The following is a 25,560-nucleotide window of genomic DNA, read 5'->3' as shown; positions in this document are numbered from 1 at the left end:
GGTTGGGGGGTGGGGGTGGGGGAGAATCTTTTCCTAACATCTGCCCCATTTCAACTATAAAAGGTTACTAGTTTAACCCTTAACAAAGTAAGTTCCTTGTTTGTCTATTAAAATACTCACCTAATTTCCTGGTTACCTAGAGGATTTCAGTAGAAGTAGGACACATTGGACGCCAAATGTTGTGACCCTGGATATCTTAGAGGCAGCTGGAGTCAGGATAAGCAAAAGTCTTTATTCTTAGTCTTTTGGGATTGCTGTCAGGGGATTAAATCTAGCAATATCCACACCTCCTTCCTCTCTCTCCACCATCAAAAAAATTAATCTCCTCCTCCTACTCCACCCACTGATCTCACTTCCCTGAATGTCCATACCCACCTATCCAGCACAGAATAGTTAAGTAGGCTCATGCTCCAAACATGTTAATAGAGAATTGTCCAATTGCTAATTAGCCTCAAGTCCTAGATTATCTTGCATCTGCTCAGTAGTAGCCCTTTACATATATTTCCCCTGTTTACCTTTCCATGCTTCTCTTGAGTCCTGTGTTTAGTTCTGTTTTTTTTTTTTAATAGAAATTATTGAACCTCTCTCATTTTTTCTCATTTTTTCTTCTACTTCTCTTATTTTCTTTTTAAATTCTTTAATGAGCACTTCTAAGGAGCCTCTTTGGGCTTGAGACCAATTCATATCACTCTGAGATTTCCTCTGTATATATTTTGTCATCTGAATTAGTGTTTTGGTCTGCCCGGTCACCATAGTAGCTTTCTATGGTCAAGGTTCTTTTTTGTTTCTCACTCATTTTCTTTCCCTTTCTTTTGGTATTTCCTCTTTTTTACTTTTATGGTTGAGTTCTGCTCCTGGAGTAAAGGGGGTTGCTGTCCCAAGATTCATGTGCAGCTCTGAGCCTTGGTTTTGAGCACAAGGCCCCTTGTGTTTGCAGGGTTGACTTTGCCTACTCTTTTTAGGAAATAGCCTGGTTTCTCAGAGTTTGACTTCTGAGACAACTGGAAGCTATTCCACTGATTTGCTCCTCTATTGAGCCAGGACTTAGAGTCTTAGTTGCTGGTTTGCTAAGATAAAGACTCTCGCACTGGCTTTTCCAGAGCCTTTCTAATCTGGACTGAATACTCTTTTCACTTCAGTGAGATTGATCTTTCTTGAGGTTTTTCCAGTCTATCTTGAGCTGGAGATAGGTTTTATTTTGTCAGATTCTATCCAGAGGCTTGTTTTCATGTGGTTTTCTAGGGAAACTGGGAGAGCTTGAGCAGCTTCTGACTTTAGTGCACCATCTTGGCTTCATCTCTGGAAGTTCTCATACATAGTATATTTCACTTTGTATTAACTTATGTAAGTTCTTCTAGGTCATTCTGAGAACATCCTGTTAATAATTTCTTATAGCACAATAGTGCTATAATAGGATTCCATTATAATCAGAGAGCATTGTTTTTCCAGTTGGTTAATCCTTTCCCTAATTAATGATCATCCTCTCAGTTTCCAATTCTTTGCCATCAGAAAACAACTGATATAAATACTTTTGTACATATAAGTCCTTTTTCTTTTCTTTAAAAAAAAAAAAATCTCTTTGTGGATACAGACCTAGTAGTAGTTTTGCTGATTTTGCATGGTTTTAAAGTCCTTTGTATATAGTTCCAAAGTGCCATGAAGAATGATTGGATCAGTTCACAACTATACTAATAATGTATTAATGTCTCATTTCCCCCACATCCCCTCCATTTGTCATTCTCTTTTTCTGTCCTATTCTGTCCTAATATGTACATGGTAGTACTTCAGAATTATTTAATTTGCATTTCTCTAATCAATAGTGAGTTTTTCATATGACTAACTTTTTCATATGACTAAAGATAGTTATGATTTCTTCATGTGAAAACTGTTCATATCTTGTCATCTCAGTTCTCTATATATTTGAGAAATGAGGTCTTTATCAGAGATAATTGCTTCAATTTGTTTTCCATAATTACTTATACTAATTGTATTTATCTCCCTGTTTATTCTATCCACTGTCTCATTTTACCCTTCCTCAAAAGTGTTTTGCTTCTGACTGCCTCCTTCCTTAAACTATCCTCTCTTCTATCACACACACCATTTTCTCTCATCTCCTTCCTCTTCTATTTTCCTATATGGCAAAACATATTTCTATACTGAATTGAGTGTATATGTTATTCCCTCTTTTAGCCAGTTTTGAGGAGAGTAAGATTGACTCACTACCCTTTACTTCCCCCTTCTTCCTCTCCAAAAAACTTTGTTCTTGCCTCTTTTATGCATGATAATTTACCCCCATTCTACCTCTTCCCTTCCCTTGTCTCCCAGTAAATTAATTTTTACCCCTGATTTCATCTTTTTAGATGTCATCCCTTTATATTCAACTAATATCTGTGGTTTTTGTCTATGTTTATTTCCTCTAATTCCCTAAAAATGAGAAAGTTCTTGTAAATTAAAAGTATCATCTTCTCATCTAGGGATGCAAATACTCTAACCTCACTAAGTCCCTTATAATTTCCCTTTCTTGTCCTTTTATGTTTCTTTTCAGTATTGCATTTGAAAGTCAAATTTTCTAGTTAGTTGTGGTCTTTTCATCAAAAATGCTCAAGAATACTTTATTTCATTTAATATCAATTTTCCCCTGAAAGATTATACCCAATTTTGATGAGTAGATAATTCTTGTTTGTAATCCTTAATTCTTTGCCTCCTCAATTCCTTTAATGTAGAAGTTGCTAAATATTTTGCTATTTTGCCTGTGGCTACATGATACTTGAATTGTTTCTGCATGCTTGCAGCGTTTTCTCCTTGACCTGGGAGCTTTGGAATTTGGCTATAATATTCTGGAAATTTTCAGTTTTGGATCACTTTCAGGAGGTGAATGTTGGATTCTTTCTATTTATTTTTTACCCTCTGATTTTAGAACACAGAGAAGTTCCCTTACACTTTCTTGAAAGATGATATGTAGAATTATTTTATTGATCATGGCTTTCAAGTAATTCAATAATTTTTAAATGACCTCTCCTGGATCTATTTCCAGGTCAATTGTTTTCCTAACAAAATATTTCACATAGCCTTCTGTTTTTTGTTTTTTGTTTTTTCATTGTTTTGGTCTTGTTTCATTGTTTCTTGACTTCTCATAAAATCATTAACTTCCATATGCTCAATTTTTATTTTTAAAATATTTTCTTAAGTGAGTTTTTGTATCTCCTTTTCCATTTCTCTAATTCTGTGTTTAAAAGAGTTGCTTTCTTCAGTGGATAGTTTTTTTGTTTTTTGTTTTTTGTTTTTAATTTGGCCAATTCTATTCTTTAAGGAATTTTTTTTCTTCAGTGTATTTTTTGCTTCTTTTCCTATTTGACCAATTCCACTTTCCAAGGTATTTCTCATTATTTGTGTTTTGTAATTCCTTTACCATTTGGCTGTTTGTTTTTTTAAGGTGTCATTTTCTTAATTTTGTTGTTTCTTCTTTACCAAGCTGTTGAATTGTTTTTTCAAGGTTTTCTTGAATCACTCTCATTTCTTTTCCCAATTTTTATCTACTTCTTTTACTTGATTTTGAAAAATCTTTTTCAAGCTCTTCCCTGGCCTGAGACCAATTCATATTTTTCTTGGACACTTTGCATATAGGATATTTGACTTTGTTATTTTCTGAGTGAGTATATTTTGATATTCCTTGTCACCATAATAACTTTCTCCAGTCAGAATCTTTTCTGTTGATGGTTCACTTTTCCAGCCTATTACTTGACTTTTCACTAATTGTACCTATATACCTGCCACATCAGTGTACTGTCCCAAGCTTCAGGGGTTTTATGCAGTTTTTTCAGAATTGCCTCCGAGGACCTGTGAGTTTTCAGTTCTTTCGAGGTGGTATGATCTAAGGAAAAATTATTTTACTACTTTTCTGGCCTGTGTTCTTGTTTGAGGGACCACAAACATTCTTTTCTACCCTGTAATTGTGAAGATGGGCCCTCCTCCACTGTGGTTGCAAGCTTTAATGTGCTAGTAGCCCTCTTCACTCTGAGACTGCTATTTAGGACTGTGATCCAGATCACAGTATGAGAAAAGCAATGGAGTCCCGCCTTAGTGATGGTAAAGAGATTCCTTAGAATCTCCTTCTTGCTATTATTGTATTCCCTTACTATCTGTGAGCTGAGAGATCTGGAAGCTGCTGCTGCTGCTGATTCAGTGGCTCCCAAGCATGCTTCAGGTTTGCTGGGGCTGAGCCTGTGCTGGGACTATTTGTTCTGAACTGTTCTCCACTCTCACACTGGTGCAGCAGATTTTTCCTGGTGACTTTTAGGTTGTCTTGGGCTAGAAAAATTGTTTCAACCTGCCTTTTTGTGGATTCTGATACTCTAGAATTTGTTTAGAGTCATAATTTAAAGGTATTTGGAGGGATTTGGGGAAGAGCTTAGGTGAGTCCTTGCCTTTACTCTGCCATCTTGGCTCTTCCTTAAGATCCAGAATGTTAAGGATGAAATGTCTCCTTGAAAAACTAGAATTATATGAGGGGAAATCAATAAAGTTATAAGAGACCCTGAAACAAGAAACAAAATATGAAGAAAGAAAAAATAGAAGAAACTGTGAAACATCTCATAAGAAAAACAGACTGGAGAACAGATCAAGAAGAGAAAACATAAGAATAATTGAACTGCCTGAAAGAGCTATGGTTAAAAATAATAGAAGAAATAATTTTTAAAATTTCCCTAAAGTGTTAAAACAAGTAGGAAAGGTGGAAATAGGGAAAAATAAATCTACTGACCATCATCTGAAAGAGATCCTGCAAGGTAAATCTACAGGAATATCATAGTTAAATTCCAAACATACCATGTCAAGGAGAAAAAATTAAGAGCAACAAGAAAAATGAAATACAATGACAGAGCCACAGTTACAATCACATAAGACCTAATATTGATCACAACAAAAGACCACAGAACATTCTGTATCAAAGAACAAAGAATTGAGGTTTCAGTCAAAAATATTTTACCCAGCAAAGCATATTCCTGAATGTAAAAAAATGAATATTCAATGAATTGCTAAACTTTTAGAAATTTATTACAAAAAGACCTAAACTGAATAGAAAATTTGAAATAAAAAACTCAAGAGAAATTTAAACATTTAAATGCTAATTCCAAAGTATTCAATAAGAATATGTTTACTTTTTATACATAAAAATGCAATCTATCTCTAAGATTATTAATTGGATAGTTCAAAAGAAAGATTAGGTAGAGCTGGTATTTTATGATTTTAAAAAGCAAAACCACATAGGAAAAATGAATAATCTTATACAAATGAGATACAAAAGGAAGAAGTGACAAAGAGGAATTAGATGGGGGAAGAAGTCTAGTAGTTCTTACCTACAGAGGGAATGGATTAAAGAGGGAAATTATATGTGCATATGTATGCATAAAAGTCTTCTAAATTCCTAAAGAAATAAGATGGTAAAGGTATAGGGAGGGGGGTAAGATAAGAAAGGGATTTTTAAGAGAAACTACTCAGGTCAGATCTGGGTTAAAGGGAGAACAGACACATACATACATACATACATATATATGTATGTATGTATTTAGAAGGGAATATAAGTTTTCTAAATTCATAAAACAAAAGCATAAGGAAATATAAGATAAGGAATATATAGAAGGGCTTGTAGATTAATGGGAATAGGATAAAGAGGGAACAACATATATATTTGGAATGTTATATGCCTTCTAAATTAAGATGGAAGTAAGAAGGTAAGAAGAAAGAATGGGTGCAGAGGATAAGGGAAGGATCCTTAAATAGGAGGATGATTAAGTAATAGAAGAATAAAATAGTGGGTAGAAATAAAGAAGAGGAATCAGGAAGGATAGGAAATGAGATATACACCAACAAAATAATTAGGAGTAGTATTTATTATGTTAAAAAAAGGGGGGGTAGTAATCTTGATCTCAAAGCTAAAATAAATTTATTCAAAAGAGCAAAACAGGGAAACTATATTATATGCCATCCATATTAACAATATTATTTTAGACTACTTAATATAACTAGATATTATAAGATTGGAATATTGCTGGGGTAAAGGAAATGATGGTGGAGTTAGAAAAATATGGAAAGACTTGGACTCCACCTTTAGAGACACAGAGGAAAAACTAGCATAGTACAATGTTACATAGATATATGTGAAAGTATATGTGTATATATGTGTATGATTATAGATATCTAATAGTATATGTGTATGTGTGGTGTGTTTGTTAATATATGTGCTCTTAATTGTAATAATTGAAGTAAGGAAATCTGGCCTCAGACACTTAATACTTCCTAGCTATGTGACCTTAGTAAGTCACTTAACCCCAATTGAATCAGCAAAAAATAAAAATAAAAAATAAATAATAATAATAATAATAATGATAAAAGTAATGGGGGGAAAAGAATGGAGTAAAAGTACACAGCAGAGAACAAAAGAAAACCAAAGAAAAGATGTACAACTCTAAACACAATGTGTAGCATTTATTACATAGGCTTTCTTAAAATGGAAATTAATTGCTTTATATTTTGAATCCTCTCATATTTTTCTGTGCTCATGGAAAAGTTTTCTTTTTTCTTTTTCAATTTTATATTTTTTTAAATAAATAAGTATATTAAAATTTAAATAAAAGGAAAAAAGAAATAAAAAGAATAAAGTATGCTTCAATTTTCATTCTATCAACTGACTTTTTGGATATGGAAACAATGTTTCTTCATGAGTTCTTTGGAATTGTGGTGGGTTTCAGTAATGTCTTACTCTTTGTGATGCTGTTTGGAGTTTTCTTGGCAAAAGATATTAGAGAGATACATTATTTCCTTCTCCAGATCATTTTTAAGGTGATGAAATAGGCAAATATGGATGTGACTTGTCCAGTGTCACATAGGCCACCTTTTAATTAATTCTTTTTTCTCTACTAGTGACTGAAATTATGAAAGAAAATTAATTTTTAAAAAGTCAATTCTGTTTTATTATCAGGGTATGCTAAATGTGTTATAGAAATGGGTAGATAAAAATGATTGCCTAAATATTAGCTTTATCCATGAAAATACTTCTATAATTTAGTAACAGCAGTGTTGACTATGTTTTAATTTGTATAACTGCATTAAATTGGGGCTTTTCTTGAGAATATCATTCCTTTATATAATAAAAGGATTTAGAGTTGAAGTAGAAAAGTGATATTTTTTTTAAAACAGAATAATGATCTTATTGTAAATTGACTTCATTTTGCTAAAGTGTTGTTGAAAAAGGATTCCATTGAACTCTAAGTTGATATCTTATCTCTACCTCATTTGTTTCATCTTTTGATAATTTTTATTATGCTGCCAGATTCCACTTTAGTTCTTAGAAATTTTTCTTTAATGGTTTTTACCTGGTCTCCTGAAGTTTTCCTTACACATTTTAAATTTAGCATTGAACCTAATTTGATTATACTTGACTCAGTACTGGCTAAATAGTCTGTAAGAATTGATGAGAACTAGCATCCATTCTCCCCACTTTACTACTGGCCATTACATCATTTGATTTCATTCTGTTTTTTGTTTTTTTTAGGTGGAAAGTGGGGCAAAAATATGTAAAACAAATAAATTTGGATGTTTTCCAGTGCACATAGCTGCATTTTCAGGTTCTAAGAAATGCATAGAAATGCTGTTAAAGTTTGGTAAGTAAAGGCATTTATGTAGAAGACAACAATAATAAATCTATTATTCCTTTAATTGATATTGTAATTCACATTATTTATAGTCAATACTATGTGGATTTAGGGAAGATTTTATTCTTGATTTTAATGTTTTGTAGCATTTCAGATTGTACATTTAAATAATATTCAATTTGGTTTTCTTATGAAGGTGAAGAACAAGGATTTTCCAGGCAATATCAAATTAATTTTCTCAATAATAGAAATTCAAGTCCTCTTCATTTTGCTGTTCAAAGTGGTGACTTAGAAATGATTAAAATCTGCCTGGCAAATGGAGCACAGATTAATCTAGAGGAGGTAATTTTTCATACTTTAAAAAAATTATATATTTTATTTTTATAAATTTTCCAGAGTGTTTTTATGGCATCATAATCACTGAATAAAGAGTAAATAAAAATAGCAAAGTAAATAAAAAAGCAAAACAGAATGAAGCCAAAAGTCTAGCTTTTAGTTGGATATAATAGGACTTCTTGAAACACAAAATAGTTTATAATGGGTATAGTGGGAGAAATAACTAACTAATCCTGCTGCCATGGCAAAGAGAAGTAGAGATATATTTCAAAATTATCTGAATATTTAGCAAATTCTTTAGTCTGTTCTGTTTTTATTATGAATAATGAACATACTTATGGCAATTAAAGCATTACTAATCTTAGATTGTACTAATTGAAGCATTATGTCTAAACTATGAGAAGTAATATTCTGTCCAAATCAAACCATATTTAAAATATTGAATGGAGTCCTAGATATCATGATTTAGGAACCTTATTAACAAAGACAGTATTATATAATGGATAGAATGTTTACTTTGGAATTAGAACTATTTGGGTTTATGTCTTGCATATGATATATACTGATTAAACCACCTGAGACAAGTCACTTAATATTCTAATGTCCTGGGCAGTGTTCTAAGACTAAGTGGAAGAGGACTTACTCATCTACACTGATTGTAAAGGTACAACAAAGATTGACAGTGAGTGAGGAAAGGATATCTTCACAGAAGCTTCCTACAGTGCTGAAATAAAATAATGGAAAAAATAATAGCAGATTTGAAGATGGGTGAATTAGGATGGCTATGATTTTGAAAACATTCACAAAAAGGAATCTTTAAAGGAATTGTAATTTAGTTTAGAAAATAGAAGACTAAGGGAATCATAATATTCTATTATAATTCTATATAACAGTGATATTCCAATATTTGAATTATCATAATGTTAAAAAATATTATCGATTTTTTTCTGAAGCACTTCAGAAGGTTGAAGTAGGTTTAGTAGGAAGATGATATTGAGGGACACTCTTCAGTCCAGTTTAAGAAATGGCTTTCCAAAAGAATATCCAGTAGTGGAATGGATAATTTGATTAAATAGGAAGTTTTCCAAAGTTTGAGTAGATTTTGGATGATTATGTGCCAAGTATATAAATGAAAACCATTATATTGTGTGGGAAACAAAGTAAGATGATTTATACATTTCCTTTTAAGGCTAAGATTATGATTTTTCTGTCTTACTTTGTGATAATGAAGTCATTCCACACACATACTAATATTTTTAACTTTGAGGACAAATGATTCAAAAATCACAGTAAAGATTAAAACAAAAATTAATTATTTAACAAAATTAAATAATTATTTTTAAATGGAAGTAAGTGAACTGGTCTTATATCACTAAGCCTTGCCTTCTACACCAAGCTTTTTTTTTCTTTTTTATATTCCTACTTTTAGAATGGGAAATGCACAGCTCTTCATTTTGCTGCCACTCAGGGAGCAATTGAGATTGTAAAACTTATGATTTCCTCTTATTCTGGCAGTGAGGATATTATTAATACAGTAGATGGAAATAATGAAACATTGCTTCACAGGTAAGAAGAATTTTTTTCCTACCATTCATGTTCCATAGTATTTTTTTTTACTTTTACTTTCTTGATTTCACCTCACATTATAAAGAACATACAAATGAAACATGGTTCAACAAATTTCTGGAGAGTTAAGGCTCATCCTCATTAGCCAGTTAGTGTTGCTGTTGCTCTTTGGTATCAAAGTAAAAAGATAAATAGATTTTCTTAAGAGAGAAGCATCTAGTGGCCATTTAGTAGAAAATGTCATTGAGATTTTGACACCAGGGAGTTGAGAAATTGTATATCATCTAAATACAAAATAGGGCTCTTATGCAACAATTAACCTGTGTACCATATTCTTGGCTATAACCCTTAAAAGATGCCCCAAACTCCTTATTCCCTTATAATCAAGGGCAAAATTCTCTTCTGTGCTTTCATGGGAACTTTCCCTTCCACATTCAAAAGCAAAACCATGACCATATGTTATGGGAGTCACCTGATGGTAGCTGCTGGGTGTTATGGGAGTCACCTACTAGTGGCTGCTGGGGATCTAATTCTGAGGAGAAGAATAGATCCATCCACATGATAGGATGATAAAGATACAAGAAACTTAGAAGCAGTTGCATTCTCTGACCTCTCTCTTTTTTCCTTTTGCTTCCGATTTATTTCATTCCTAAATCCCAAGCAACATCTGTATCAGCAGAGGCTGACTTGCAATTCTGTCAAGTATATTATGATTCACAGCTGTGGGGGCTCTAGGAGAATCTACCTGCCCCTTCACAGTTAGGTGTGGTTCTTAGCGATCATAGTTTCTTGTAAGCATATTTGAAGAAATATTTATTTTCTTTTCACCTGATAATACACACACACACACACACACACATACACTTACTTAACATTTCCAAATAACAAATATTTTATTCTTTCCCTTAAATGAATTTGTATGTGTTATTTAAAACTTTCATGGTACAAGATAGTGAGGACCTAAATGGTTTAGTGAATAGAAAATTGGGTCTGCTTAAAAGAGAACATAGATTTAGATCTTGTCTCTAACACTAATTAATTGCATGACCATGGTAAAAAATTGCTTAAGTCAGCAAACATCTATTAAGTGTGTACTATTTGTTAATCATTGTGATTATAAAGAAAGGTGAAACTGGTACTTGCCCTCAAAGAATTCACATTCCAATGGGAAAGTCAATGCACAACCAGTCAACAATGAAACATGTGGCATAATGGATAGAATGTTTGGCCTGAATTCAGGAGTACTGAAGTTCAAATCTGGTCTCAGATGTTTAGCATCTGTGTGATCCTAGGCAAGTCTCAATTTCTGTTTCACTAAGCATTTTTCAAATATGAGATGGGTATAATTATACCTACCTCAAAGGATTGTTATGAGGATTAAATGACTTCACTTTTATAAGGCACTTAGCACAGTGTCTGGCATGGCTTCAGTATTGATAAATACTTCCCTACCCTATTTGCACACTATATGTATAGGGTAAATTATAGAAGGGAAGCTAGGTGTCATAGTAAATAGAGTGCCAGGCCTGGAAACAGGAAGACCTGAGTTCAGAGAAACTTAAGGAATTATTTGCTATGTGATTCTGGACAAGTCACTTAACCCTGTTTGCCTCTGTTTTCTCATATGTAAAAATGATCTGGAGAAGGAAGTGTCAAACTACCCTAGTGTCTTGCCAAGAAAACCCTAAATGGTGTCATGAAGAATCAGACACAATTGAAAAATGACAATAACAAATTGTAGGCAACTTAGAGGCAAAACTCTTGAATTGAAGACTTAAGCTCTCTGAATTTGTGATTCCTTGTGAATTTCAGATTCTTCATTTGGGGGACAATAATGCCTATAGTACTATTAGGCTTAAAGAAGATAGTCTATGTAAGATGTTTTGCTGCTTTATAATGCTCTACAAACATTAGTTGTTATCTCAATTCCCTTAGGTTGATATATATATATATATATATATATATATATATATATATATATATATCAACCTTTTGAATTTGGCAAAAATTCATTTTAATATATTCAAGCTCATGAAGTTAGTAGTTTGTTTTTCCTGAGCAGTCATTCACAGGGGACCTTTACATCAAGTATCATGGTCAATTATTTATATAAAATCTATTTAGACTACTCTAGTTTTTTGTGTAAAGCTTTAAACTATACATTATATCTACAGATAGATTACAATGGGCTACAGGCTTCTCTATGATTCTAGATCAGAGTGATATTCTCCACAGTTAGACTGAGACTGGCATGGGATATCTATAGCTTACTCAAGGATATATAATGTCAGACTCTAGTAGTTCATTCTCAGTGTTAGCAAGGGATGTTCCTTCAGCAGATTCAATTTCTAATGGCCCAAACTCTCCAAGACTGCCCAAGCAGTCCTGAGGCTGTTCTTGTTATTTCTAATGATTTTCTGACACACACACGTGCAAAATAATTTATTTGCAGAGGAAAAGCATAAGATGCTTAAGTATATGGATAGAGAACTCATTTACCTGTTTAAAATACAAAAAAAAACATATTAGGAAGACATAAGCAAGGAGGAGGAAACAATACCAAAATACAGAATGTCTGCTCATGTCCAGGAATGCTAAGTGTCAAAATGAGTTGAAGATGTTGAGAGACGCAAAAGACAATAAATATCAGTTTTCATGAGTTTAAAAACAAATTATGTTAAGAAAAGGAAGACAATGAAATGAGGAATAAGAAAGTTGCATTGGTATGATGAAATTATCAATGTGGAGAAAGTGGATTTAATAAATTCTAATTTTATTTCTGTTTTGAGGGAGAATAATATAGGGGGTCTGTAATTCACATTATTGACTAGGAAATTGATAATGGAGGAAGGTGTGATATCATTTTAAAAAGTAATCTCAAAATTATACAATGGGAAATATATGCCTAAACACCAATTTGTCTGAAAAAGAGGTAGAATATCCAAGACTAAGGAGGTGATATTACTACTGTACTTTGCTCTGGTCACATCAAATATTCAGTAATATGTTCAGTTTAGGGATCACATTTTAGATAGGACATTGATAAGCTGGAAAGTATCTTGAGGTAGGTAACCAGGATAGAAACAGTAGGATCCCTCTCACTGCAGGGATACTTGAAGCTGGCAGATCACATAATTTTGAGAATTATGGGCTTCTATAGGTGGGACTAAAACCAATTGGTTTTACAGTAACTATGCTGCCAATATGGTGAGCATCTAAGATATGGGTGGCTACTAAACTACCTAAGAAAGAGTGAAAACTAACACAGGTCAGTAAAATAGAATAAGTAAATATTCTTTTATGATAAGTATTGGCATTTTGTCTTTGAGTGGTAACTGCATTTGCAGACTGCATATCTCCAGGAAAGGAAACAGTATCCCTCCCCCTCAAAAAAATGAAAGATTTTGTTCCAAATTTTAAGATGATATATAAGTTCCATTTTATGAATGATTGATTTTAGGCATTTTAAAATAATCTATCTAATGATTGTTTTCATTTTTTTTTGTAGAGTATCATTATTTGATCACCATGAACTGGCTGAATATTTAATTTCAATGGTAAGCATATGATTGATGGATTTGTATATTATTATTAATGACAGCTGAAAATACATAATCATTTTTTCTACAAATAGCCTAATGTAAAGATTAAAATAATTTAACATTATTTCCAATTTACCAAATGAAAGAAATTTGAAGAATATTCAGGTAGCAGTCTAAATAATTAATATGGATTTAATGAGTATCTGTTTATAGAAGATATTTACTTTTATGTGACTTAAATGTTATACTTAAATTATGGGGAAAATTCTCTGAAACTTTCCCAGACAAATTTTCCTTGTGTCCCTGGAAATGAATATTTTTTTGGATCTGCTCCAACCTTAAAAATTTGGCTCCCATGCTACCTTTATAAAACGGAGCTACATATGCAACTTAATTTGTTTCAATTCAGAATTACAATTGTATTCCATATCCCTCCAAGATAATGAAATTCCATGAGGACATAGTCTGTTAATTTTTTTTCCCTTCCATATCCCATAGAGACATGAGAATGCACAGAAGGTATTCAATAAATGTTTGTTGAATGGATTGCATTGGGATTTTGTGAACTAGATGACATGAGTTAACCTTGGTTTAATTGAGTAGTTGTTTGTTTGTTTTGATAAACAGTTTTGTCACTATTCTCCAAGCATATAATTCCTTCTTCCTATCCTATCCCTATCTGTTCTCATGCACTTCTCCAGAGGTGATGCCTGAGATCAATAAACTTTTCCCAGTTATTTTTGGAAGTGTTCTATAAACTTAAAGTCTATTTTAATAAGACATGCAATTATAAATTGTATTGTAATATTTGTTTTTAAGAAAAGAACATTGTTCTTGAAATTAGTTTCTTATTATACCAAATATTGTACTCACAATGTAGAACAGAAAATATTGATTTTAAATGCTTGCTCTATGGTAGGGCACTGTGCTTGGAATGGAGGATCCATAGATGAAAATGAAATAGTTCCTGGAATCAAGAAACATTCTATTGGGGGATGCAACATATATAAAAGTCACCACATAAGAAATACAAATAGAAATTTCAGAGGGATGTTATTAATTTCTGAGAGTATTAGGAAAAGAGATGGTATTTGGTGTCAGTTCTGAAGAAAACTCGAACTTCTCAGAGATGAAAATGAGAAAAGACTATGGAAGAGCCAGTTAGGCAAAAACATCAAGATTAGAGATCAAATGATATGTGAAAAATAGCAGGAAGGCCACCAGAGAATGTGGACAGGAATGTTCAAAATTCATTTGTGTAAATTTGGGCTTTAGATATGGATGTTATCAAAAGTATCATTTTTAAATTTGAGACAAGATGGTACATTATAAAGTACATTGGAATTCAATTTAGATTTTGTTTAAATCCTGGATTCTACTTATCAAGCATATTAGTAAGAGCTATTTTTTAAAATTCTTATTTTTGAGTTCCTCATCTATTAAAGTAGAAAAATTAATATTTGGTACTAACTACCTCATAGGATTGTTGTGAAGAAAATTCACCTCAAAAACATACATATACAATGTTATTGTTATTACTATTATTAATAAGTCAAGATAATTGACTTACAAGACTGAAATACAAACTGTTATTATAGTCATAGGGAATACCTATAGGATGATAGTGACAAACAGCAATCTGTTCAGCTCTCAAGGAAAAAAAAATTAGGCAATGTTATTTGGCTGAAATTGTGAAGTAATGGTTTTATATTTTATCTTCAACAATGAAAACAAAGGGACATATTCAGAAACTAATTTTTGAAATGACTACTATTTTGGTATATTTTCTTTATGTGTATGTTTTATTTTGTAATATATCTTATGCCTTCTGTTGTTCCTAATTTTTAGACAAATTATTTCATTGGTAAACTCCATGTTGATCTTTTCATTTTACTTTAGGGAGCAAATATTAACAGTATTGATGATGAAGGCCGTTCTCCACTTCTACTAGCAACCAGTTCTGCATCATGGAATATAGTGAATTTATTACTTTCTAAAGGTACAGCAATAAAATTTGAATAGTAATTATTATGTTGTTTTGCTATTTTTTAAAAATGTGATGCCAAGTAAATCTTATTTATATCTGGTTAGTTGAACAAGATAAAGGTTAGTAATATTGGGTATTAGTAGAAAAGGTCTTTAATGTTTAAAAGTCTGAAACCCACCTTATTGTTATTTGAATGACCCTGTGGTTTTTACCAGTGCAGATCACCATCCAGTGATGTCTTCTTATTTTGAGCTATTCTAAAATCCCATATATTTCCTTTTGGGTGTTGAAGATTGGGGAGAATACTTTAGAATAAGGCATTAAATATCTTGGGGATTTTCTGTAAAGTCTTTTGACATGTAAATACCAATGGATCACACAGACTGTTCTTTGATTCTTCCTTGATATTGCTACACTTTAAAATAGATAAACATAATTTGTATTTTTGTTCATATTTATTCAGGAGTTGATGTAGAAATAAAAGATTATTTTGGACGGAACTTTTTACACTTAACTGTCCTCCAGCCTTATGGACTAAAAAATTTGAAGCCAGAATTTCTACAGGTACACAGCAAAAGCTTTGTTTTGTTTCATATGAAATTTATATAACATTGTTGCTAAATATTATAAAGTGTATTTTTCACCACCATAACCAGGTTAACAAGAAGTTTGGTACAAAACTATCACTTATAGTAGAAAAACAATCCAGCATATGTTGTTTTCAATAATCAGCCACTAGCCTATCATATGTGAAATTCAATACATTTCTTGATTCATTAAAAAAAAAAAAAAAAAAAATATATATATATATATATATATATATATATATATATATATATGTATATGTATATGTATATCCTTTTTACTGCCTGTGGTATAATCCTTGATACTGAGGAAGACTGAGGTTGATGAATCTCTTAAATTGTTATGTTTTGACTTGTGCTATTTTAAGCTGGTTAAGCATGCACATTAAGTCGATCATCAGGGCATTTATCTCTTGGAGTAGGAGTGGGGAAGCCCCAAATTACCTAAAGAGATTGACCTGACCAAAATTAGAAATAGAACAGGTCAAGATTTTGTGTTGATAAGCAGCTGCCTCATGCCTGTGAGTGACCACTGTACTTCTAGGCTGGGTGATAGAGATCCAGCAAAGCCTCAAAAATAAACAGGTAAACAAGCAAGCAAATAAATAAATATGGTCTTTTTTCCCCTAAGGAAATATGTATATGAGAGTAGAGTATATTATAACATTTTAAGACATATTCATATTTAAAGTTTTTTAAATATTTAAAATTAATAGAAAGAAACATTGGACTTGGTTTTCATTTTGAAATAAACAATGTTAAAAGGACATTGTATTAATATTTATATTTCTTTTTCAACAGATGCAATGTATTAAAAATCTTGTAATGGATGAAGACATTGATGGCTGTACTCCACTACATTATGCATGCAGTCAAGGTGTACCTCTTTCTGTAAATAACTTGCTTCGCTTAGATGTTTCCATTTGTATCAAAAGCAAAGATAACAAATCACCTTTGCATTTTGCTGCCAAGTAAGTTATAGCATATGCACATATATGCATATATACAAATATGTATGTGTTTATATATACATGTAGTGATATGTGTATTATGTGCATACACATGTGCATTTTTGTAATATCCTTCTCTATCTCATCTATGTATATCTATAATTATTTATCTATGTATCTATCTTTAAATAATCCATTAACCTCTAAAGAACTATGCTAAATAACTTTTTTTTTTCTTTAAGTTTTGGCCGAATAAACACCTGTCAAAGACTTGTTCATGAGATGACTGATACAAGACTTTTGAATGAAGGTGACCACAATGGAATGACACCATTACACTTGGCAGCAAAAAATGGACATGATAAAGTAGTCAAATTTCTCTTGAAGAAAGGCGCTTTATTTCTCAGGTCAGAACATGGTTGATAGAGCATTTTTAAATGTTCTTTTTGACTTGCAACCAAAGCACTTTCCAGATACCAAACTGTTCTTTATCTTAATAGCTACCATTTGGAGTACTTTCTTTGGGGTTTATGATTTTAGGACAATATGTTTTATTTTAATATTACAACAGAAATTTGAGTCACTTATTAATATCTTCAGTTTGATAAAGGGGAAATCTGAAATTCAAAGCTTTGCCTCAGATCACAACATAAGTTTAACAATACTTTTGTTGTTGTTATTTAATTGTTTCAGTAATAGCCAATGCTTTGTGATCCCATTTGGGATTTTATTGACAAAAATGCTAGATCAGTTTGCCATTTTCTTCTCCAGTTCATTTTACAGATTAAGAAACTGAAACAGAGTTACACAACTTGCCCAGCCAGGATCACACAGCTAGTGAGGGTTTAAAGGGGAATTTGAACTCACATCTTCCTTACTCCGGGTCACTTGTGTCACTTAGCTACTGTTATCAACACTAGAACACTCAGTATTTTGACTTCTACTCCATGGATCTTGTCTACTGAAGTGCATTCCCTTTTAATTTAAGAATGCACTTAAGTTCATCATGGAATCACAGAAGTGGAAAGAATCTCAGTGAGCATATAGTCCAATTTATATCTAAATGTGATGTCTACTATAACAGTTGTTAGAAACAAGACTCCTGACTCAATTTCAAAGAATGTGATGTTTTATTGAAAGAGTGAGAGATATTGAAAAATTCAGCCTTTGCTTCTTGGAGAAGTGAGCATACTTTTCCAAGAGGGAGTAGAGTGTTACAGAAGAAAATATTTTTGTAAAAATTGCTTTGTTTTAATAATTATATGACAAAAATTGCAACTTTGTTTATAACCATTCTATACATTTGGAATAGTAGCATTCACTTTTGTTAAAATTGTCAGGTGCAAATTGTAGAATATTTCAGATCAGATTATTTTATATATGTACACATACATACGTAAATGTGTATATATATATATATATATATATATATATATATATATATATATATATATATATATATATATATATATATATATATATATATATATATAATAACCATCCGATCTATGTGTTTGTCACAGGGGTGAAATAGACTTTCTTCACTCCTAACCCTTTTTCATGTCTTTATAATATAAACTATATTCTGTTAGCCAAAATAAAGATGTTTTATAACAAAATACATTTTCAGCTGGACATCAGGCTGCTTTAGACAGCCATCTCCATTTTAATAGCTGGATGAGGATTGTAGTCTTCAATAAGGAAATCCTGTGCCTTGAAATCATCAATTTCAAAGAATTTTGAGCTAGGGAAAGGTCTTGGTTCTCGCTGAAGCTGAATTTTCAGTGACTTAATATGATTCAGGTATATATGAGCATCTCCCAGAGTATGTACAAATTCACCTGGCTTCAGGCCTATGACTTGAGCAAGCAATCATGTAGGTGAGCAGAGAATAACTGGCAATGTTGAACAGCACCTGAGGCCCATATCTCCAGATTGTTGATATAACTGACAAGAGAACTTGCCATTCAATACATAGAATTGATATAGAGAGTGTGACACAGAGGCAGTGCCATAAGAGGAAGATCTTTAGGATTCCAAGCACACATGATCCTCCTGTCATCAGGGTTAGTTTTGATTGTGTCAATTATTTTTTGTAGTTGATCTACTGCTTGCCTGGAATAATCTGTGTTCATTTCTTTGTATTCTGCCCCAAAATGTCTCTACTGGAAGCCATACACTGGTCCCAAATCTCCTTCCTCCCTGGTAGTGAATCCCTGCTTGTACAAAAAGTCTCAAGATTTTCTAGATTAGTCTCCTCCCATCTCTGTGCCCTTCTATTTAATCTTTAATTGGGTAGAGAACTGTTCCTGGTAAGCCCTAGTCTCTTTTCCTCACCCTATTGTGTCTAGATTTTTGTTACTGCTCCTACCTAAGTAGAAAAGATACTCTGGATGAACCTAATTAAGCAAGCTATAGAATCCTTCTTCTGGTCATTGACTTGGCTGATGTAAACCAGTTTCTAGCCTAGACTCATTTATCAGAATTCTATAACCATGTCATTTACTCTTTCTGAAAGTTTATTAGTCAGTGATACTTATTATCTTTTATTACCTTGAAGCATACAACATTCTGTGAAAACTTAACTTTTCAATATTTCTCAAAACAACTCTTAATTATTCAGTATGATAGTTCTTCATCTACTTGAAGATGGATGTCATGACCTTCTGAGTCTTCTCTGTTCTAGGCTAAATGCCCACAGTTCCATCAACTTAATTTTATTTAAAATAGACTTAAAGCCCTTTTCTATCATGACTACCCTTTGGATTCTATTCAATTTATTAATATCCTTCTTAAACTGTGGTGACTTGAATTGAACACAATGCTCCAGATGTGGTTTCCTTAGACCTACATTACTTCTTTCTTTTGGGAAGTTGTGCCTCCCTTATTCTAGCCCACATTTCCATTTACCTTTTTCATTACAACATATTGCTGATTCATATTATGTCAATTAAATGACTCAGTTATTTTTTCAAACTAATGCACTCCCAATGCAAAATGCATTCTTGGAGAAGAAAACAGAAGCAAAATAATGCAGTACCTCTGCTTTCTCTTTGTTATCAGTTATCAACCCACCCATTTCTAATAGCAGTCTTAACACTTCTTTGATTCTCACTTTCCTCCAATATTGTGGAAAACCCCCCAAAACATACCTGGATTCACTTTGTCATTTTCAGTCAAGACTTAGTCTATAGTTAATAATTATTAATAAGGTGTTTTTCCCTTTTTTTCCAGTTCCTATTTCCTAGTTGCCGAGAAGTTATCCGTCTATATTGGTTGAGAAAGTTACTTTCTAGGACTTCCCTGCACTGAGAAAATAACTTATTTGGTCAGAAAAGCTTGATGGAAATGACAATGTTTCATCTTATTGAGTTCAATTGAGTTCATCATTGTAATTGGAAATCTTTTTTGATCTAGACCCTTGATATCCCAATATGTTATCTATCTCTTCTATATTTGTCTTGTTGGATAAGCATATCAACTAGCCTTCTATTTAGAACACTGACAAAACTTTAAGAATTACACTCACAGTAATTCTTTAAGGAACTTTATGAAAGAGCCTATTGTGAGTTGACACTGAACTAGCAATGACTACTGTTAGATTATACTTCTAAATTCATCTATTCTCTATCTTATTGCAAAGGTAGCATGACAGATCTTATCAAATACTGTACTGATAAATACCATCTACACAGATAAATTCCATCTACTGAATTTTTTTTTGATCTACAAAAGAGAAAACAATAGAAAAAACAATGACAAATATGCAAGGGCATACTTTTGAGGAAGTTATGATGGCTTTTTAGTGATCCCAATTTCTTTTTCTTGAGATGTTCAAATATATATATCTAATTAAATGCTCTAGAATTTTGGTATGTATTGAAGTTATCATTTATTTTTCATTTAGTGCCTTTGGCTCTAATTCCTTTTTTTTCCTTTGAGAATTGGTACATTTACCCCTTCTTTAGATACTTTCTCATTTTTCATTATCTTTATGAGAACACTGACAATGACTCTATGTTCACCTCCATAATGTTTTCCAATATTTTGGAACATAATTTTTTGGTGCCAAGATGAGTGCTTTCTTACCACCTCCTTACTTATCTCTAATTTCAGTTCCTCTTCAATAAAATTTCCCCTGTCTTTTCCAGTTATATGGATTATTCTCTTTGGCAGAATGAATCTATGTTTTCATCAGATTGCACCAAATCAAATTCACATTTTCATTACTTAGAAATCATCTTACTGACTTTTTTTTTGCTAGGCTGGAGCTTAGATTACAGATATATTGTCTCTCCCAAGCCAAAAGTCAAAGCCTTTTCAGTTTAGTAGGACTTGTCCAATCTACTAGGATAGGCCATGCTATCTTTAGATGATGATGAAGCAACAAAGGACAATTTTGTTGTAAGGAGTCATTTGTGTATATCAGCATATCACCACAACAAACCTTATAATAAGATACCTCATTTTATTTACACTGCAACACTAGGAGTTGGGTACTATTATCTATATTTACAGTTAAAGAAACTGAGACTGTGAGGTTAAGTGACTTACTAGCCCATAGAAATATAACTAGAATGTCTGAGGCTCTATGATTTTTATTGATTTTAATTGATTATTGATTTTAAGTATTCCCATTGATATAGGTTACAACTTAGCCAAGCTTTCTCATCTGATATAATTTTGGATGAAATTTCTTCATAAATTTTTCATAATAGATATGTCTAATATGTTAGAGAGAAAACTTCTTCCAAGAATTTTAATATTTCTTTTATACTAGCAACCCATATATGTATATATATGTGCAACAATACATATTTACATTCAGTCCATTGCTTTTAAATACTTTTTATTCTCTTTAACAGTGATCATAATGGTTGGACCGCTCTTCATCATGCTTCCATGGGAGGATACACTCAGACCATGAAGATAATTCTTGATACTAATATGAAATGTACAGATCATATAGATGAAGAAGGGGTATATTTGTATATGATAATACTTAATGCCTGTTGAAAATCATGTGATAAGTTTTGTTGTTCAAAGGTCCTTCCCTTTAAAAAGAAAGGCAAATATAGACTCTGAGAAGGGAAGAGGGGAAAGTTGAATGGTATAGCTAGAGAGGAAAGAATAAGCTTAGAAAAGTGGTTCTATACAGATTACATTCCTTATAATATTATCTTTCTTTCCAACCCATTAATTCTAACAATAAAATACTCAGAATGCCTTGCAGTTGGGAAAAAGAAAGAGTTTGAACTTTCAATTATATTTTGCCAATTTTAGATTTAAGGATTTTGATATAGTTGGTGATATTTTTGTTAATTTAATGATGTTTAGCAATTTAATAATAAATAGAGATGAGCAAACAACTGTTTGACACAATATTTGATTGACTGTCACTTATATGAGGTTTCTCTCTGAAGAACACTGCTCTTCACTATGCTGCACGAGAAGGACATTCCAAGGCAGTTGCACTACTTTTGGATTACGATGCTGAAATTCTCATGAACAAGCAATCAGCCTCCTTTTTGCATGAGGCCATTCATAATAGGAGAAAGGAAGTTGTTATTACTACCATTAAGAGCAAAAGGTAAAATTCTGGATTATAAAAGATATACTTCCTCTTGTGACACTAAACAATGATTCATTAGCTTAAATGTATCATGTTTTTGACTCTTTGTCAACATCTTCCCAAATTCCTTTCATATTTTATTTTTGTTGTTCAGTCATTTCAGTTGTGTCTGACTCTTCATGACCCCCATTGGGGCTTTCTTGGCAAAGATATCATAATGATTGAAAATTTCTTTCACAAATTTTACAGTTGAAGAAATGGAGGTAAACAAAGTTAAGTGACTTGCCCAGGGTCACCTGGCTAGTATCTAAGATTGGATTTGAACTCAAGTCTTCCTGATTCCAGGCCTGGTATTCTATCTTCTGTGCCATTTAGTTACCCTCTCATATATTATATCTTCTCCAGAAAAAACCTCTGATGGTGTTACAAGATCACAGTGTTGATGAATACAAAGTAAATTGGGACACATAATGATATAGTTGAAAGAACATTAGTTAAGGATACAGAAGACCTGGATACAGATTTCACATCTATGACATTTCTTGGGAGACATCAGGCAATTCATTTAATCATGCTGGGCTTCAATTTCCTAATATGTAAAATGAAAGAAAATGATATTGTCTTATGAAGATCCACATTAATGCAACACAGATTTTGAGTTTTTGTAGTACTCATGTTTTACCTAACACAAATATTGTTTACTCCAGCTTTAAAAGTATTTTAATTTAGCAGAACATATCCTATTATTGCAGAAACTATAGTATTTAAGTGTGTTTGTAAATAATGGTAGATTATGCCAAGTATCATTTTAGCTAGCCCAAGTAATTTATATGGAATTTACTTCTGTTATATGCCTGGTTATTAACATGCAATTGAACATTTTGAAGTACATTTAAGTTCAGATACATACCATTTCAGACCCATTCAATGAGGGACACACAGGCACTATTTACAAACCAAAAAAAACAAAAACAAACCAAAAAAAAAAACCTATTTTGGGAGACATCTCAAGCAGGATGTCCTGTAGACATCTTAGACTCAAATTTTCCAAAACTGAAAAAAATTTCCCCCCTCAAATGCTTACCCCTTCTTAATGTCCCTATTAAGGTTGACTACTATTATCCTACTCACCAGCAAAACATGTTAAAATATCTGGAAGAGCCATTTGGTTGATAATTTTGCTATATTAATCAGTGTGGTCCAGTGCTTTTTGAAGATAATGTTATCATTGTATAAGATTTCTGCTAAATATTTTAACTAACAACTTAGAATATTTTAAATTTTTTTCTATCATTATGCACTTAATCTCTAAGAAAAAAATAGACTCTTTCTTCCAACACTTTCCTACATTTGCCTTCTCCTTAAAGGTATAGTTTCCATCCATTTATTCATGCATCTACTCATTCATTCAGCATTAAGTGTGTACAATTATTAAGTGTTAAGGACCATGCCTAGGTGAAGAGGTAGGTCAGTCCTCCACAGCTGTGAATCATAAACTTGAAGGGGTTGCAAAGCAGCCTTTGCGGATGTTCCTTGTAGATTGGGAATGAAATAAATTGGAGGCAAGGGAGAAGAAGAGAGAGGTCAGACAACACAACTTCCTCTCAGTGGAGAGGTCAGAGAACACAACTGACTCTCATTTTCCTTGTATCATCACCATCATCCTCTCACATGAAGAGATTCATTCCACAAGTTTGAGCTTCAGCAGCCACTGGCAGATGGCTCCCATATCACAACAATTTTGGAGTTGGATCATAAAGAAAATTAAAACATCTTCATCCTTAAAGGGGCTGTCATTATTTTGGAGAAGGGTGGAAAATTATTTGTATCTAGATGAGTAAATATGAAATATATGCAAAGTAGTTTCCAAGTGGGAAGCAGGGCATTAGCAATTGGGTAAATCAAAACAGTTTTCACTTAGGAGATAGGTCTTCAGCTGAGTCTTGAATGAATTCTAAAAGTTATAGCTAATAAGACTGGAAATTCCAAGTAAGGAGATGGTATTCCAATGCAAAGGCATGGAGATGAAAGGGAATATAAAATTACGACAGTTTGGATAGAATCCAAAAAAATATGGATAGAATGTTATTCAATCAAATAGCAACTATTATGTACTGGGTCAGTATGCTGGGTGCTGAGGTTGCAAAGACAAAAATGAAAAAGTAATTTTCTTTTTTCTTTTTTTTTTTTTTTACTCATTTTTCCAAATTATCCCCTCCCTCCCTCCACTCCCTCCCCCTGATGACAGGTAATCCCATACATTTTACATGTGTTACACTATAACCTAGATACAATATATGTGTGTAAATACCATTTTCTTGTTGCACATTAATTATTAGCTTCCGAAGGTATAAGTAACCTGGGTAGATAGACAGTAGTGCTAACAATTTACATTCACTTCCCAGTGTTCCTTCTCTGGGTGTAGTTATTTCTGTCCATCATTGATCAACTGGAAGTGAGTTGTATCTTCTTTATGTTGAAGATTTCCACTTCCATCAGAATACCTCCTCATACAGTATTGTTGTTGAAGTGTATAGTGATCTTCTGGTTCTGCTCATTTCACTCAGCAAGAGTTGATGTAAGTCTCTCCAAGCCTCTCTGTATTCCTCCTGCTGGTTATTTCTTACAGAGCAATAATATTCCATAACCTTCATATACCATAATTTACCCAACCATTCTCCAATTGATGGACATCCATTCAACTTCCTGTTTCTAGCTACAACAAAAAGAGCTGCCACAAACATTTTGGCACATACAGGTCCCTTTCCACTCTTTAGTATTTCTTTGGGATATAATCCTAATAACAGCAATGCTGGGTCAAAGGATATGCACAGTTTGATAACTTTTTGGGCATAGTTCCAAATTGCTCTCCAGAATGGCTGGATTCTTTCACAACTCCACCAACAATGTATCAGTGTCCCAGTTTTCCCACATCCCCTCCAACATTCATCATTTTTGTTCCTGTCATCTTAGCCAATCTGACAGGTGTGTAGTGGTATCTCAGAGTTGTCTTAATTTGCATTTCTCTGATCAGTAGTGATTTGGAGCACTCTTTCATATGAGTGGAAATAGTTTCAATTTCATCATCTGAGAATTGTCTGTTCATATCCCTTGACCATTTATCAATTGGAGAATGGTTTGGTTTCCTATAAATCAGGGTCAGTTCTCTATATATTTTGGAAATGAGACCTTTATCAGAACCTTTCCTTTTAAAAATATTTTCCCAATTTGTTACTTCCCTTCTAATCTTGTTTGCATTAGTATTGTTTGTACAGAAACTTTTTAGTTTGGTGTAATCAAAATCTTCTATTTTGTGATCAATAATGATCTCTAGTTCTCCTCTGGTCATAAATTCCTTCCTCCTCCACAGGTCT

The 25,560-nt window shown here is 32.6% G+C and overlaps 1 protein-coding gene and 1 pseudogene across 1 annotated transcript in view; one reads left to right on the top strand and one right to left on the bottom strand.

Annotated features, from left to right (window-relative positions):
• TRPA1 (transient receptor potential cation channel subfamily A member 1) overlaps positions 1-25,560 on the top strand; it is a 70,941-nt gene that overhangs the window by 15,202 nt on the left and 30,179 nt on the right. Inside the window, exons 5-14 of the mRNA XM_074285486.1 lie at positions 7,550-7,658; positions 7,846-7,991; positions 9,415-9,551; positions 13,060-13,108; positions 14,993-15,092; positions 15,544-15,644; positions 16,466-16,635; positions 16,857-17,021; positions 21,480-21,594; positions 22,038-22,204. Of these exons, the coding sequence (XP_074141587.1) occupies positions 7,550-7,658; positions 7,846-7,991; positions 9,415-9,551; positions 13,060-13,108; positions 14,993-15,092; positions 15,544-15,644; positions 16,466-16,635; positions 16,857-17,021; positions 21,480-21,594; positions 22,038-22,204 (1,259 nt within the window). The remainder of the gene's footprint in view (positions 1-7,549; positions 7,659-7,845; positions 7,992-9,414; positions 9,552-13,059; positions 13,109-14,992; positions 15,093-15,543; positions 15,645-16,465; positions 16,636-16,856; positions 17,022-21,479; positions 21,595-22,037; positions 22,205-25,560) is intronic.
• LOC141552211 (thymidylate synthase pseudogene) lies at positions 18,262-19,693 on the bottom strand (annotated as a pseudogene).

The sequence above is a fragment of the Sminthopsis crassicaudata genome, chromosome 1 (assembly GCF_048593235.1).
Source record: "Sminthopsis crassicaudata isolate SCR6 chromosome 1, ASM4859323v1, whole genome shotgun sequence".
NCBI classification, from domain to species: Eukaryota; Metazoa; Chordata; class Mammalia; order Dasyuromorphia; family Dasyuridae; genus Sminthopsis; species Sminthopsis crassicaudata.
The sequence above is the reverse complement of the archived record's forward strand: the minus strand, read 5'-3'. Positions and strand labels throughout refer to the sequence as shown.